Source organism: Recurvomyces mirabilis (assembly GCF_035927965.1).
Source record: "Recurvomyces mirabilis strain CCFEE 5264 chromosome Unknown scaffold_43, whole genome shotgun sequence".
NCBI classification, from domain to species: Eukaryota; Fungi; Ascomycota; class Dothideomycetes; order Mycosphaerellales; family Teratosphaeriaceae; genus Recurvomyces; species Recurvomyces mirabilis.
Window position 1 is genome coordinate 88,655 of NW_027041977.1, and position 14,213 is coordinate 102,867.

The 14,213-nt window shown below is 54.8% G+C and overlaps 4 protein-coding genes across 4 annotated transcripts; 2 read left to right on the plus strand and 2 right to left on the minus strand.

Annotated features, from left to right (window-relative positions):
* Positions 1-99: 99 nt before the first annotated feature.
* LTS14_010485 (uncharacterized protein) lies at positions 100-3,129 on the plus strand (the record flags this gene model as incomplete). The annotated part of the gene is made up of 2 exons (XM_064843161.1): positions 100-462; positions 505-3,129. The coding sequence occupies 2 exons, from the start codon at positions 100-102 to the stop codon at positions 3,127-3,129; spliced, it is 2,988 nt and encodes a 995-aa protein (XP_064689280.1).
* Positions 3,130-3,331: 202 nt separating this feature from the next.
* Positions 3,332-5,899, minus strand: ABP1 (actin binding protein; the record flags this gene model as incomplete). The annotated part of the gene is made up of 3 exons (XM_064843162.1): positions 3,332-3,415; positions 3,484-5,705; positions 5,764-5,899. The coding sequence occupies 3 exons, from the start codon at positions 5,897-5,899 to the stop codon at positions 3,332-3,334; spliced, it is 2,442 nt and encodes an 813-aa protein (XP_064689281.1).
* A 462-nt stretch (positions 5,900-6,361) lies between these two features.
* On the plus strand, positions 6,362-10,897 carry LTS14_010487 (uncharacterized protein; the record flags this gene model as incomplete). Its single annotated transcript, XM_064843163.1, has 3 exons — positions 6,362-7,273; positions 7,322-7,748; positions 7,896-10,897. The coding sequence occupies 3 exons, from the start codon at positions 6,362-6,364 to the stop codon at positions 10,895-10,897; spliced, it is 4,341 nt and encodes a 1,446-aa protein (XP_064689282.1).
* A 575-nt stretch (positions 10,898-11,472) lies between these two features.
* Positions 11,473-14,094, minus strand: SEC10 (Exocyst complex component 5; the record flags this gene model as incomplete). The annotated part of the gene is made up of 1 exon (XM_064843164.1): positions 11,473-14,094. One exon carries the CDS (start codon positions 14,092-14,094, stop codon positions 11,473-11,475), a length of 2,622 nt encoding a protein of 873 aa, XP_064689283.1.
* Positions 14,095-14,213: the final 119 nt, after the last annotated feature.

The window sequence follows — 14,213 nt, forward strand, 5'->3', positions numbered from 1 at the left end:
GGCCCGCCTGCCGAGTGTGTAAATGTCGGTTATATTTTGTGCATGATGGTGGGATGTGTGGAATGACAATCTCGCAGTGGATAAATACAGCATGAAGAGATGAGCGACATTCAATTGTATCTCCTCGAAGCCGACAAGAATGCTGCCGAGGCCAAACAAATCGCTGCACACAGTGCCAGCAAGCTCCAGGACAAATCGCTGAAATTGATTGATCTAGTCACAAGCCTTGAGCCATACTTGAACAACAAAGAGGATGGTGACCAACGGGCTAAGTCAATCGGCTACGTGGCGGACTTACTGTCAGCTCTGCCCCCCAAAGTCCTGTCCCTACAGGAGCGACACCTGCTATGTGACTTCTTACTTGGCCGGCTTGAGGGTGATGTTGAGGGCGTCGGCGCCACAGCCAGAGCCCTGATAGCTTTGGAAACGCTTGGCAAATGGGACTCAGAAACAGTTCAAAAGGTGATGCGGTCCTTCGTCGATCACACTCATCCTCTTCGACAGTTCAAGCTTCAAACGGAACGACTGGCCGTTGTCCAATTGGTCGATCTGCTTCTGGCAAAGCATCGGGATTCGACTCGCAAGCTTCAGACTGAAGATGCAGAATTCATGCCAGCTTTCATATCTTACTGGGAGGGCGAGAAAGATCCCAGAAACCTGATGATCATCTTCTCGCTCCTTCAAGTGCCAATGACTGAATGGGACATGGGCTCGCATGCGCAAGATCTGTTCGACTCCGTCTTCAATTACTTCCCAATCACTTTCAAACCACCGCCAGACGACCCCTACGGTATCACGGCACAGGATCTAAAGGATCGACTCAAAGCATGCATAGCGGCCAACTCGGACTTTGCCCCATATGCATTTCCACAGCTGCTCGACAAGCTAGATTCGACATCGATAAACACGAAGAGAGATGTCTTGCAAGCAATGCAAGCATGCATTACGGAGTACGAAGCGAAGACCATCAATCTGTACTCTGTGACTCTGTGGGACGCCTTGAAGTTCGAGATACTGAACGTGCAGGAAGAAGATCTGGCAGAAGAAGCTCTGCGCACTTTGTCACTGATTGGTGGTAAGCTGGCCGAGCTACCAGAAGACGGGCCTTTGAATGCCTACCTACGGCCCATCATCAAGGAGTGCAATGAGCATCTGGAAGACGCACCTACGAAACAGTCGGAAGCAAGTGGCAGAATACTACATGCGCTGGCACTATCCGGCCCAGTTGTGGCCGATCGAGTTGCCAAAGGAGTGTTGCCTGTTCTGTTCGCACTATATCATGGATCTGAGTCAATCACAAAAAGGCGAGGGTTGCTCGAAGTCTTCACACCGATAGTAGAAGCATTTGTTAAGCTCAGCCAACTCTTACCAGGAACCAAAATCACATCTTTACAAGCTTTTGCGGAAGATGCCTTGAATGCGATGGTTCGGGCTCTGGTCAATGCTCCGAAGTCGGAAGTCTCCTTCCGTCTGGCTTCATTGACAGGATTGACACAGCTTCTGGCTGCTCCTGGAGTCCTGAACGACAAACAGATCGATCGTGCTGTTGATACCGTGACAGATGTAGTGTTACATGAGCAAGTAGATGGGCATGGCAACATCCGTGCCCAGGCGATTAAGGCACTCGCGAGCATCGCTCACAGTGCTCCACAATCTATTCGCGATCGGACGATACCAGCATTCATGGTCGAGTTGCCTGACCTGCCCGAGGCGAACGCAGTACCATCAACCAAGCTCGAAGTTTTTGCCCAGCTCGCTCGCGAGAGGCAAGTCTTTGATACGGTGGTCCTGCGACTGAAGAACAAGCTGAACAGTGCGCGGCGGCAACAGGCTCCACCGGCATACACTCGAGCACTACTCTTGTCATTGCTTTATGCGTTCACTTTGGGCAGCCCCATGGAGGACGATGGTGTGATCCTGAGCTCATACTATGGTGACTATGCTCAGCCACTGATCGATGACATTGTCAGACAGGATCGCGCCGATAAGGATGTAGCAGAAGTGGAGATAGTCGGCCGGATCTGCAATGCCATACTAAGGCCACAAGGTGTTCACTTCCAGGCCACTGTCTATCACGGCGACCGAGAATGGATGGCAAGAATGGTATCGAATGCTACAGCATCGGACGTCGGCACAGCACCTTTCCTGCTCTACTACTATGGCGCGATTCGACCTGAAGTAGTGGAAGCACAAGATGTCATGCTGTTACTCAAGCATCAAGCATCAGTAGCTCTCCACGGCGGACAGAGCCAACGGCACACAGCCAGCTCGCTTCGCCTCGTCTCGCTACTGGTCAATAAGTTCATCAACCCAAAGACTATGCGGAGTACTTTGGAGGACGCTGGGACGGAAGCGGAAAGCCTGCTCCAGAACACATCTTCTGCGCAAGCATTGAACGTTGCCTTTGCTGTCATCAAAGGCCTAGTCCTGCAAGGCAAGAGCGGTACACTAACAACGAAGTACCTGAACATCATCCTCGATCACCTTTCATCCACCTCTGACAACACCGCTCCTCATCTCTTCAGCACTTTACTGGCGCCCGACGACATTCTGACAAAGGAGAATCACTGCCCAATATCTGGCCTACACAAACAGAAGGTCTTTGGCCAAGTCATCCCGAAGCTCACCACCGCCGTCAGAACAGCGGACACGGAGAAGAAAGCAGGCTACTTGGTCGCACTATCCGGCATCCTCAGATGGCTACCCTACAGCATCATCTCCCCAGCATTGACAGACCTCATCACAGCACTACTACAAACACTAGACCTCCACGATGAACCCGTGATAAAAGCTTCAGCCCTGACAGTCTTCGAATCAATACTCATGCACGACCCACAGACACTAAGCACACATGCCGCGAGCCTCATCACTCGTCTACTAACCAGCTGCACCACTGCCTCCACAAGATCAGCAGGGATACGGAACACCACCGAAGTCCGCGCGAAGTCGCTCCTCTGTCTTGCACTTCTACCTAGACAGCTCAAGGCAGAGACGGTGGTGCCGTTCAGACGTCAGGTCGTGAAGCGGCTAATGGGGTGCCTGGATGACGCGAAGCGGAATGTGAGGTTTGAGGCTGTGAGATGTCGGACGGCGTGGTTGGGGCTGGATGAGGGTGTGGATGATGAGTAGACGGAAGGAAGATGCTGTGGTATGAGCGGGCAGGACATGGAATGGTTCGTGGCTATGCCAGCTAGAGTAGTTGCCTTGAGGAGAACTTTTCGTGCTCTGCGTGGGCGAGAGCAGGCTAGCTATCTATCATGCCTGTACATCTGATCCTTGACCGTCGCATTCGTCTTCCACTCCCGCATTGGACTCAATGGCCTGCAGTGTCTTAGTCCAGAGTGACATAGTTAGCAGGGAACAATCCGCTCTTGCCACCGAAGTGGCCGAACCACCAATCTTCGTCGGGGAACTCCTGTTACAGCGATTAGCATATCGATCATCACAGATCAACCCGTCCATTCACGAAAGGGTATGACTTACGATATCAGTGATCTTAGCTCCGTCAGGGAAAGACAGCTCATTGTCCTCCGCAGCCTCGTAATCATACTGGGCCAACGCCGTCTTCCCACCAGCACTTCCAGCAACACCCGCCGGTGCAGCAGGCAGAGGAGCGTGTATCTCCTCTTCCTCAGGTTCCGGCTCCGGCTCATGACGCGCCGCCATCCCAGCACCAGCACCAGAGCCTCCACCTTCCTGAAGCTCGACATAATTACTCGGGAACAAACCCATCTCGCCCTTCTCATTTCTCCCCATCCACCAGTCCTCATCCACCATATCGATGTCCGTAACCCTCTCACCTTCGCGCAACTCGAGCTCGTTGTCTTCCGCTTTCTCATAATCATACTGTGCAATCGCCGTCTTGCCTCCCTGCTCACTCGCACGGACATCGGCCGGTCCTTCGCTTGCAGCTGCAATGCCAGCACCACGGGCTGGATCCTGCTCATGTACTTGTGGTGCTGGGCTAGGCTCTGGAAAGCTGTCCGCAGCTTGCGCTAGAGATGCGGTGGGGACGGCACGCGGCGGCAAGGGGTCGGCTTTTGTGAGCTCCGGGACGGCTTCACGGGCCACGGGCATGGCGATACGGACTGGAGAGCCGGGAGGCATGGGCTCTTCATCTTCCTCCTCTTCGGGCTCATCTTGAGGCATTGGGCGTGGTGGAGGAGGTGGCAGATCCTGGTGCTCTTCTGCTGGACGCCCAGCTTCAGATAGTCGACTTGGTAGGCCAGGCATTGCGACGCCACGGACGCCGGCGTTCGGTTTGCTGGAGTTGTCCAATGGTGGTGGCTCTGGAGCACCGCTAGGCGCTTCGCGGGCGGCGCCCATGGGCGGAGCATCTTTGAAACGGTTGCGGATGCTGCCGATACCGCCGGAAGATGTCTGTTGTTCTTCCTCTTCCTCAGGCTGGGCCTGAACAGGTGGCTCGTCCTGGCCTGTTCGTTGAGCACTGACGCCACTACCGCCAGTCCTACTTGGCAGCTGCACGCCCCATTTCTTGCCCTCATACTGGCTTTGCCAGCCTCCGCTCGGTTGACTGGCAATTGGCGACGTAGGTCCACCGGGCGCTGTAGTATCCGCAGCCCCGCTAAGACCACGAGCCCTTCTCTTCTCTTCCCATTGCTGTGCTGGTGTCTTGCCACCTTGGTCGGCGAACGTTCGACTTGCTGTGCCTACTGGTGCAGCAGGAGCAGAGGATTTGGCTTCGAAGCCCCCAGGAGCTGGTGCCTTCGTACCTGTGAAGCTGCTCGCTTGCGATCCAAAGCGATTGGCGACTTGTGGTTTGGGCAGCGTGGTGAGTCTTTCCCCAGACTGTTGGAAAGCTGCAGACCTGTCTGCCAAGCTCTTTGGTCGTTCGTCCTCGCCAGCAGATGGTTGGGAAGGTGCGGGTGCTGCAGAGTGCGGTGGTGCAGCTTGCGCTTTTCTCCTGATCTCAGCGATATCCACTTTGCCAGTCGGCTCGTATGCACCTTTGACCACTGTTGGTCGATCATCTTGAGCACGCCCTTGTCCCGAAGCTTGCGACCTGATGGCGTTGAGGTCCACCTTGCCAATGGGCTGATACCCTCCACGCACGACATCCGGGCTTCCATTCTCTCGCTGAGGTGCCTGTCGTGATGCATCGTGGCCAGACTGCAGACTTGCCATGTCCACTTTTGTGGGCTTGTAAGCCGAGTCCACCTTCTCAAGTTGCGATCGTGACACCTGTGGTGCATCTGAACCCCAGCCATCGTTATCGCTTGAGCTTGCTTGGATCGCTGCTTGCCTTGATCTCGTGCCTAGTGGTGAGTAGCCGCCAGCAGCTCCGAAGCTCTTCGTTGGCATAACCGGTTTACTGGCGACTGGTGGTGGACCGCTTGAGGAAGGAGTCAGCGCAGACCCACCGCCACTGTATTTGGAGCCCGAAGAGTCTGCCACTTTTTGCATGATGATCTCGGGAGTCAGATCTCGATCGGATCGTGCTGTGACTTGCACGTGATAGCCATGGAGAATCTTCGAGACGGCATTGAGATGGCTGGTGAAGTAGCCCTTCGTCCTCTCGGGTACTCCCTCTCCGCACCAGGCGACGAGAGCGTTCTTGGGTAGGCCACTGTTCGGATCCTTGACTTTGACGAAAGCGAATTGGATGCGGCCATCTGAGAACTCTTCGACGAGGTCTACTAGGTCACCTTCGCCGGTCGTCTGAACCTTGAGTATTGATTCCTTGCCTGTGAAACGTACTGCATCAGTGCCATCTTCATCAATTCTGTACATGCCACTGCATACCAGAGTCCTGCTGGAAGGCGGATACAAGTGGTGCCTGGACGGTAAACACTGCCCACGACTGTGCCGGACCGTTGACAATCTTCTCGTAGCTTGACCGGATGGATTGGCCATTGGTAGATGTGTTGAGCGTCGCCATGATGTGTTGCTATAGGGAACAGGCGAAGGAAGGATTGTGGTTTGCTGGTAAGGTAACTTGCAATATGCAGCATTGCCTGAACTGCCCTTGAACTACGTAAGAACGGTCGGAACATAGACCCGAAGCCCTATATATGCGAGCGGCCACTCCCGCACTTGCGAGCTCCTCCCCTCGACCCCGATTTTGTGAGGCTTCCCCGTTCCGCCTCATCATTTCCATACGTCAACGCCAGTTGAGGCCTTGACACCCTCGCATCTCTGACCATCGCATCACGCTGTCTCCCTGAACCCTTGTCAGCGCGGTTTAAGTACTGCTTTACACCACACTCTTTTCCTCTTGTTGTCCCGGATCGCTGCTGCTGCTGCTGCGGCCCGAAACACGCTGCGCTCTCGCGGTTCATTTTCTTCGCGCTGCACGCACCACTCTAACATCATCAGCTGGTACTAGATAGAAGCAAGAGCCATGGATAGCCCGACTGCCAGCGAGCCGCTGTCGCCGGAGGAGGACTTCTATGGCGACGATGCGCCCGACGCGTCTGACGCGCCTGTAATGGACACCACAGCCCGCTTGGAGGTGAGGACTACCCCGGAGCAAGAGCCAGTGTCTTCAGCATCCGTCCACCTGGATCTGGTGGGCGCTTCTGCCCACGACAAGACCCGCGAGGATCACTCACTGACTAACGGCGCTGCTACTTCCGAGCACTCTACGGACAGCCATACCGAAGATCACTCCTCATCGGACATGGACATGTCAGAGTCGGAGCAGGAGGCCGAGCTCGACGCATCGACTCCAAGCCTAGCCCAGCAGGAGCTGGCCTGTGACCAGAGCCAGCCCGCTGTGAACAAGCGAAAGCTAAGTGATACTCTAGATGAATCCGAAGTGGCCGGGAACTTACCTGGAAATATTTCGTCCAAGAGACTTCGACTTTCCACCTCCGGATCCTGTTTTACGGACAAGCTCACCCCAGAACTGCTGCAGCAGGTCTTCACACGCCTCTCTCCGGCCATGCTTTGTCGGTGCCGCCGCGTGTGCAAGCGATTCGAGCACGTCTTGACGAGCTACCAGAATCTGTCGCCAACTCCGAAGAAAGATACGAGGAAAGTTCAGCCGGTACGCCTTATTGACAGCAACGCGATTTTCAGGGAGTCCCGTCAGAAGTTCATGCCTAATATGCCAAGGCCATTGGAAGGCCACACGGAACTCGGTATGCTGAAGCTAATGTCCGGAAGGACCTGCCAGGGTTGTGATCGTGCCTTTCTGCCTCAGGCGACTTCGTTTCCATTCAATGCAGGCCCTGGACGTCTTGGTCTTCGAGTCATCTGGCCTTTTGGTCAGCGCTGGTGCGGCACGTGCTTTGAAGCGAGGACAGTCAAGGTAAGTCCACGCCCGGCGCGATGGCGACTTCATCTAAAGAGTGTTCAGGATATCGAGGTCCTTACATCTCCTGGCGGACCATTCCGAGCTGGGCTGTCATATGCCTTTCAGACAATGGACATGAACTTCGTGGGAGACACCCAGCGCCAGACCCCCGTCGGCATCCCGTCAACACTACGTGCATCAAAGGTCTATTCCAAGACTGATGTTCAACACATCCTGGCAGAAGCCGAGGAGACGAAAGCATATGGTGCTGGCGTCGCCGACGAATGGCAGAAAGGTCTTGCTACGAAGGGTAAGCAGAGTATGACTGACTGTGCCCGTTGGGAGCGTTGGGAGGCCTCTTTCAGCCAAGGACGGGATCTTTCACAGGTGCTCCGAGAGTCTGATCCACAGGTGCCTTCCTTGCCAGTCAAGAATGATAACAGTAAGTCTGCTGGTGTAAGCAGCGCCGAGTCGCTTGCAACGTTCCATGGTAAGCCTGATTTGTCCTCATCTATTGTATACCTTCATTTTGTCAATGTTGCCATCTACTTCTGCATGTTTCACGGCCGACGCTCATGGCACTGACTGCAGACACTCAATGTCAACGTGTTGAAGCGAGCCTAACAATGCCACACAGGTCCACTCCCGCTGCCACTGCCCGTACATACGCTTAGGCCTCCAGGTTTTGCGCCACCCATGTTGCCGGCTAATGCCATGATTCCACCACCCACAAAGCCGGTGCGGACACAACAGGATATCGAACTTGCTCGTGCTGCCAGGAGGGCCGACATTGAGCGCCGATGTCAGGAGCTCCAGCCGCCTCTACCGCAGAATATCCTGCACCAGATGCCATGCTTTAAGGAGTCCATGCAGATCAGTATACCAATGGACGACGCACAGTGGAAAGTCCTGGAGCCACGACTACTTGCACAACGAGAGGCAGCAGAGTTGATCGAACACAAGAGAACCATGGACCTCGCAGCTCTGCAGACAAGAACGTACGACGTACCCACCGAGAATTTGGGATACTTCAAGCCAGCCAAAGAAGTCTATGGTACCGACTACGACCGCGCGCAAGAGCCACTGCGCAAGCGCCTTGCCGAGTATGCCGATGAGATTACTGGTACCGACTTGCAAAACCAGCCTGTGACCAGCGGCGAAGAAGCTTCAGAGCTTGTCATTAAGGTTCTCACGCACGCGAAAACACGCTATGATGAGGACAAAGCTTCAGCAAACCTGCCAAATCCTGTTAGCTTGACGCACCGCCGCATCTCCATGTCCATCGAAGACAGGCCTTATCGAGAACCGTTCCTTTCGCTCGACAACATGAAGTCGCTGTATGAGAACAAAGTACGCGGCCGATTGGGGCATCAGTATAGCGAGCCTTTCATGTGCGCCGACTGCCCCAATGATTGGCAGAGCAAGCTCCTCGGCTTCGAGAGTCTGATCCAACACTTTGGTGCCAAGCATACATCATCGTTCGGCACAGAGAATGTGGTAGTGCATTGGCAGCTTAGTGAATGGCCAGTGGTACCACCGTTTCATCCTCAGCCTTGTAAGAAGCCGGGCGAGCAGCGCCGAAAGCATAAAGGACACCAAGCTGCCCACAAAGCACTAGGCAGAACGTGGACACCATCCGGCCACAATGATACCATATCGTTCAAGAATGCAGCGGCACATCACGGCGGACAGTTTACTCCAGGATCTAACCCTGGTCACCACGGCCTGTCGGTCAACACAGATGGTGTCTCCGATCATCCTTCGATAGTCCCGAATGGCTACGTTCACGGTGCACCAGCCCATGCCGGCCAGCAGCACAGACTTGGCGATCCGCAACGCAGCTTCTCGAACAGCACAGGCGCTTCGGCAGCATTCTTTGCTGGTTCGTATGGTGAAGATCAAATGTCGCAATTCATGTCCGATGCACGTGCGACGTGGGATGCTCTTGCTGGCATTAAAGAAATGCTTGACTGTGTCCGCATTCAGACGACCATATATACGGCCGCCGCAAATTATGCCAAGCTTTTCGTTTACTGGCCGGGTCTGGACATGGTCACTGATGCTCTAGCTACGAGTTCTAAGCTACAGCCGCTGAAGGAGGCATCTGGGCTTGCTTGTCAACTGTGTACCAGACTGCAACATGAAGGCCTTGCCAAGGTTGAGGGCTACTATGCCCGCATCAAGGACGTGCAGCTTCGTAACTTCACGTCTCTGGCCACGCACTTCAAACTTGTGCATGTTCAGGACGATCGTGCGGATGGCCCGCAGTGGCATAGGGACATGATCGAGTGGCCTGAAAGTGCAGCCATCGCTAAGCTGATGCACTCGCAGGGCATGGACGACATCAAGCTTAGCCTTCTTGCGAAGGCCTTTCCAGCCGCGTTTCCTCCTCAATTGCCTCAAATCGGGCACGTCACAGAGTCTGCTGCCAATTCTGAGCAAGATAGTGCACTCATCAAACGCTTGACTGGAAGATGGAAGCCCAAGCAGCCGAAGAGCAAGAAGAAGAACAAGAACCAGAATGCTAATGGGACACCGCAACGCAGTGCGAGCTTAGACAGTACGCCTGCGCCTACCGCTGATCAGTATGATCCGAGGAATCCGATGGACGCTGAGGAGGATCCTATGGCGAGGTTTGACTCGGATGTTGCGAGGAAGAAGGGTCCATCGCCCGTTGTGTCGACTCCTTCCGCTGGCACTACGATCGCACCAGGTGTCAATCTTTCGGCAGAGACGCTCGCGATGCTGAGCAACCTCACAAGCCACATGACTCAGCCTCAGCAGCAGCAGGATCAATCGACTGCTGTCAAAGTCGAGCCAATTGATACGAATGACCATGCTGCATCTAATGGCATCTTATCTGCCGAGCTGGACTTTACTTCAGTCCTGGCGTCTCTTACTCAGCATTTGCCAAGGGCTCAAAGCGGTACACCACTGTCTGCAGGCACTCAACGATTCGGTAATGCCACTCGAAGCACCCTCCCGCATCCTTCGGCAGTATTTCAAGAATCGCCTTCGACGTACCGACCACAGGACAGACGGGCGGCCAGCGAGCATTATGCCGCTGAACGGACATATCAAGCTCCTCCGTCTCCACATCGTTACGAGCCGCGAGACATACAGGCTACCATGGCCCGTAACACCTCCCACTACCAACAAAATCAGCAGGGTACATACAGCCACCCAGCAGAAGCAACTTCCTACCCGACATCAACCCACCGCTCACCTCCACGCTACCGCTACCTAGACGCGCCTGAGCAGCCTTTACCCCGCTACGAAGATCCTCCGCTACCAGCCCATTCACACCCAGCCTACCGTGGCGCAGCCCCACTGCTGCAATACATGCACGCACCCGAGCATCTCGCATACGAGCCCGCAGGTCCTCCGCAGCATGCGCAGGGCTACGGCTACCACCCTGCTCCTTCACATCCACCACCACCACCACCTCATACCCGTACCGTGTATGTGGACCAATTCGGCCACCCGCTTGAGCTGATCCCTATCGATAATGCGCCGGCGCCGATCCAGTACGCGCCGCATCCGTATGAGCAGCAGATGCAGATGGGTTATGGGCAGCAGACGCAGCCACAGTATCAGGTTTACTATGAGCCGGCGCTGGAACAGGGGAGGAGTCGTTAGGGGATGAGTAAGGGTTTCCCATGGGAGGATGTGTTGATGTTATGTTGGAGAGGATTGTGATGGCGTGCTTGGTGTGGCAGGTCTTTGGGGATGTTTGGCTAGAGAGTCTACTTTGTGTGTTGGAGAGCTCCGAGCTTGTACGAATATGTGTAGTCTATATACTCAATCCCATAATGTTTGATACTGTGTTCGAGCGACTCTACCACAGTGGCCGCCTGCCTCCCGCTAATGTCGTAGCATGGGTCGGGAGAGCGATGTCGCGTTACGTCTTGCGCCATCTCGACCCGTCGGCATCTCTGCACACCCTGGACTCGCAACCGTCATATCAATAATACGCGTCTCTGAGACGACGAGCTCGAGCCCAGTCTATCAAGGTTCCACTGACACTAGCCAGCGTATGACCAAGCACCATTATAGTGAAGAACAGACAGAATCCGGGTATATACAATCACAGGATCTACCATACAATAGAGGCCCGCCAAGCGCTCCTCTGTCCATCAAGATCAGGCACATCCACCTGATGACACTTCGGCGCAATGCCCTCTACTACATTAAATACCACGAGAACAAAATCCTCACAACGCATTCAACGCCGCCTGCACCCCCACACTCCCACTATCCTCCCTCCTCAGCACAAAAGGCCTCAAATCGCCCCTCTCCACCCCGACCAACCCAGTCCCGAAATTCCTCAACCGCTCCCTAAGCGCCTCAGGACTAATGACGAACAGATTCGCCACCTCGGTCAAAACCTCCAGACTCGGGTCAAAGGACGCGGGGAGTTCCCACTTTCGCAAGAGTTCGATGTACTTTGTGATGTCCTTCGAGACGACGAGGGCGCCGGTCTGCGAGACGGGGAAGGATTTGAAGTGTTGAAGTAGTAAGCCCCGCAGGCCGAGGGCGAGTTCGAGACTGAAGGATTGGTGGAGGGTGCGACTGGAGAGGGCGGTGGTGGTGCGGGAGTGGAGGCGGGAAAGGAAGGTGAAGATGCTTTGGCAGGTGGAGGTTTGGAGGTGGTCGAGTTGGAGGGTCGTGTCGTCGCGGGGGCGGAAGTCTGTTTTGCGTTGGCTGGAAAGGAGGCGGGAGGTCCAGGTTAGTGCTGCGTCGATTGTTCTCTGCAGGATGATGTCGATTTTGTTCTCCATGCGGTCTGTGAAGGCGGTGGTCTCCTTCTCGAGCCCACGACGGATGATGAGGTTGTTCGATGCTAGTGGAAGGAGCAGCATTTGTATCGTGGTTAGCTGAAGATGTAGCACGCTTATTGCTGGCCGAAGATCTGTAATGTAGCTGAAGTCCGGCTCGGCACTCTTGCTCGCTTCGGCGGCAGCGGCATGATCGAACATGCTGTCGAGAGCTGTCTCAAGGTAGACCTCGCCAGCGTTCGCAATCAAGAGGTGGAGGAGTTCACGAATCTCCTTGGGTGTTTCGTTGCCACCCCCAGCCAATTCGAGGCCACGTCCCACACCTTCAGCCAGCCATTTGAGCAAACGCTTCGTGACGGGTAGACTGAGCCGACCATCTTCATCCGTCACATCGATTTCCTTCTGTCCAGTCAGCTCCTTCTCATTGTGTAGCCCAGCAATACGCAGGAGCATGGTCTTCTGACCAGCTGGTAGGTCACTGGTGTCGAGCCGTTTCAGGTACGCTTCTCGTGCATTACTGATGTACTCATTACCTCTCGCAGCCAGCTGACCAAGGTATGTCGAGGGCTGCATCTTCCTTCTTCGTGAGTGGTAGATCTGGTACTTGAATAACAGACCTTCGAATAGCTCGCTGAGATTGCGCTTTTCGCGTTCGATGTAAGATGATCCTGTGAAGTACGGCACGAAGAGCTCGTCCAGCTGCTGATCGAGCACAGTAGATGTGACACTAGACGCTGGGTCAGGATGTTCTGTCAAGCCATGCGCCTTGAGATCCTCTACTAATGCAGAGATGTAGGATCTTGAAGCTTGCAGACTCCGCAGGAATGCCAGTGAAGAGATGGAGTCGGCCTTGTTGAGCACCATCTCCAGCCTCTGCTGAATCGACTGCTGAAATACTCGCTGCAGAAACCTCGCCAGCACCTCTTCATGGAACGGAAACGCGCGCTTGATAATGAAACTCTCCTCCTGACACACAACCTTCACTTCATCGATCAAACTCTGCAAACTCGGTTCAACGCCAGGCGGCTCCGTATCAGGATCTGCCAGTCGATCCCACGTCTCGGTGTCGACGGCGAGATCTTCCGTGACAAGTTGCGCACGGTCGATGAAGAATTGATGCTGGTTGACGAAGAGGGAGATCACGGACGCGCCGTCACTAAAGTCTCGGAGCGCCACTGCACACTCCCGCATGCCCTCGAAGTTCTGCCGTCGATAGAAGTCGTCGAAAGAATGTAGGAGGTCCTTCTCCAGCATCTCCAGGAACTTCTCGATGATCTCTCGCGGTTGCTGTCCGCCACGGTTTCGCGACTTGACAGCACTTTCCATGGAATCGTCGTCCTCGTGATCGCCATTTGCTCCATTCGTGAGGTGAACTCCATTCGTCTGCCCTTTCCCATTCGCGACAGGATCAAGCCGGTGCGAGATCTTCAGCAGCTGTCTCGCAATATGCGCACACCTAACTTTGCCCTCTCCACCCCCCAGCCTCCTCACATCATCTAAAGCGGTGAGATCACCTCGCTCACTGACCTCCAACCAACACTGCAATATGAACTTCGCATCCTGCGCCCTCTGCCGCTGTCGATCTAGCTCGTCCAGCCGCTCACCAATCTGCATAGCCACATTCCCGCCGGTATCGCCATTCCCATCCAGCGTCCTCTCCAGCCGATGAAAAGCCTCAATCGTCCTCTCCAGCTCTTGCTCCCGCGACTTGATATTACTATTATGCTGGCTCTCGGCCCGGCGTACACTACCCGAGAGCTCATTCTCTCGTACTTCCAGATCCTCAGATAAAGTCCGCAGTCGTGAAAGCGTGTGCTCGAATGTGCGGATGAGTGGTTTGGGGTCGAAGACTTGTGCTGTACTATTACCTACTGGTCCTGATCGTCGCTGTGGTATTGCAGTGTCGGTGAGAGACTCGACAAAGTCTTTTACTATGAAGTCGTTGCTGGAGAAGGTGTCGAGGGTGTAGATTGGGCCGCGGCTGGGGTGGGAATGGAAGGTGCCAGGTCGCGTGGAGGCATGTGATAGTATGGACGCCGTATCGGCGCTGCGAGACATGTCTTCCTGGTTAGCTGGCGGAAGCCATGTACTTTACAGATTGCTATGCGACCAAGGACATGTGGATGTCAAGGTCGCGATCGAGCTTCAGCGGAGATGCGGCCGATCAAGCGGCCGAT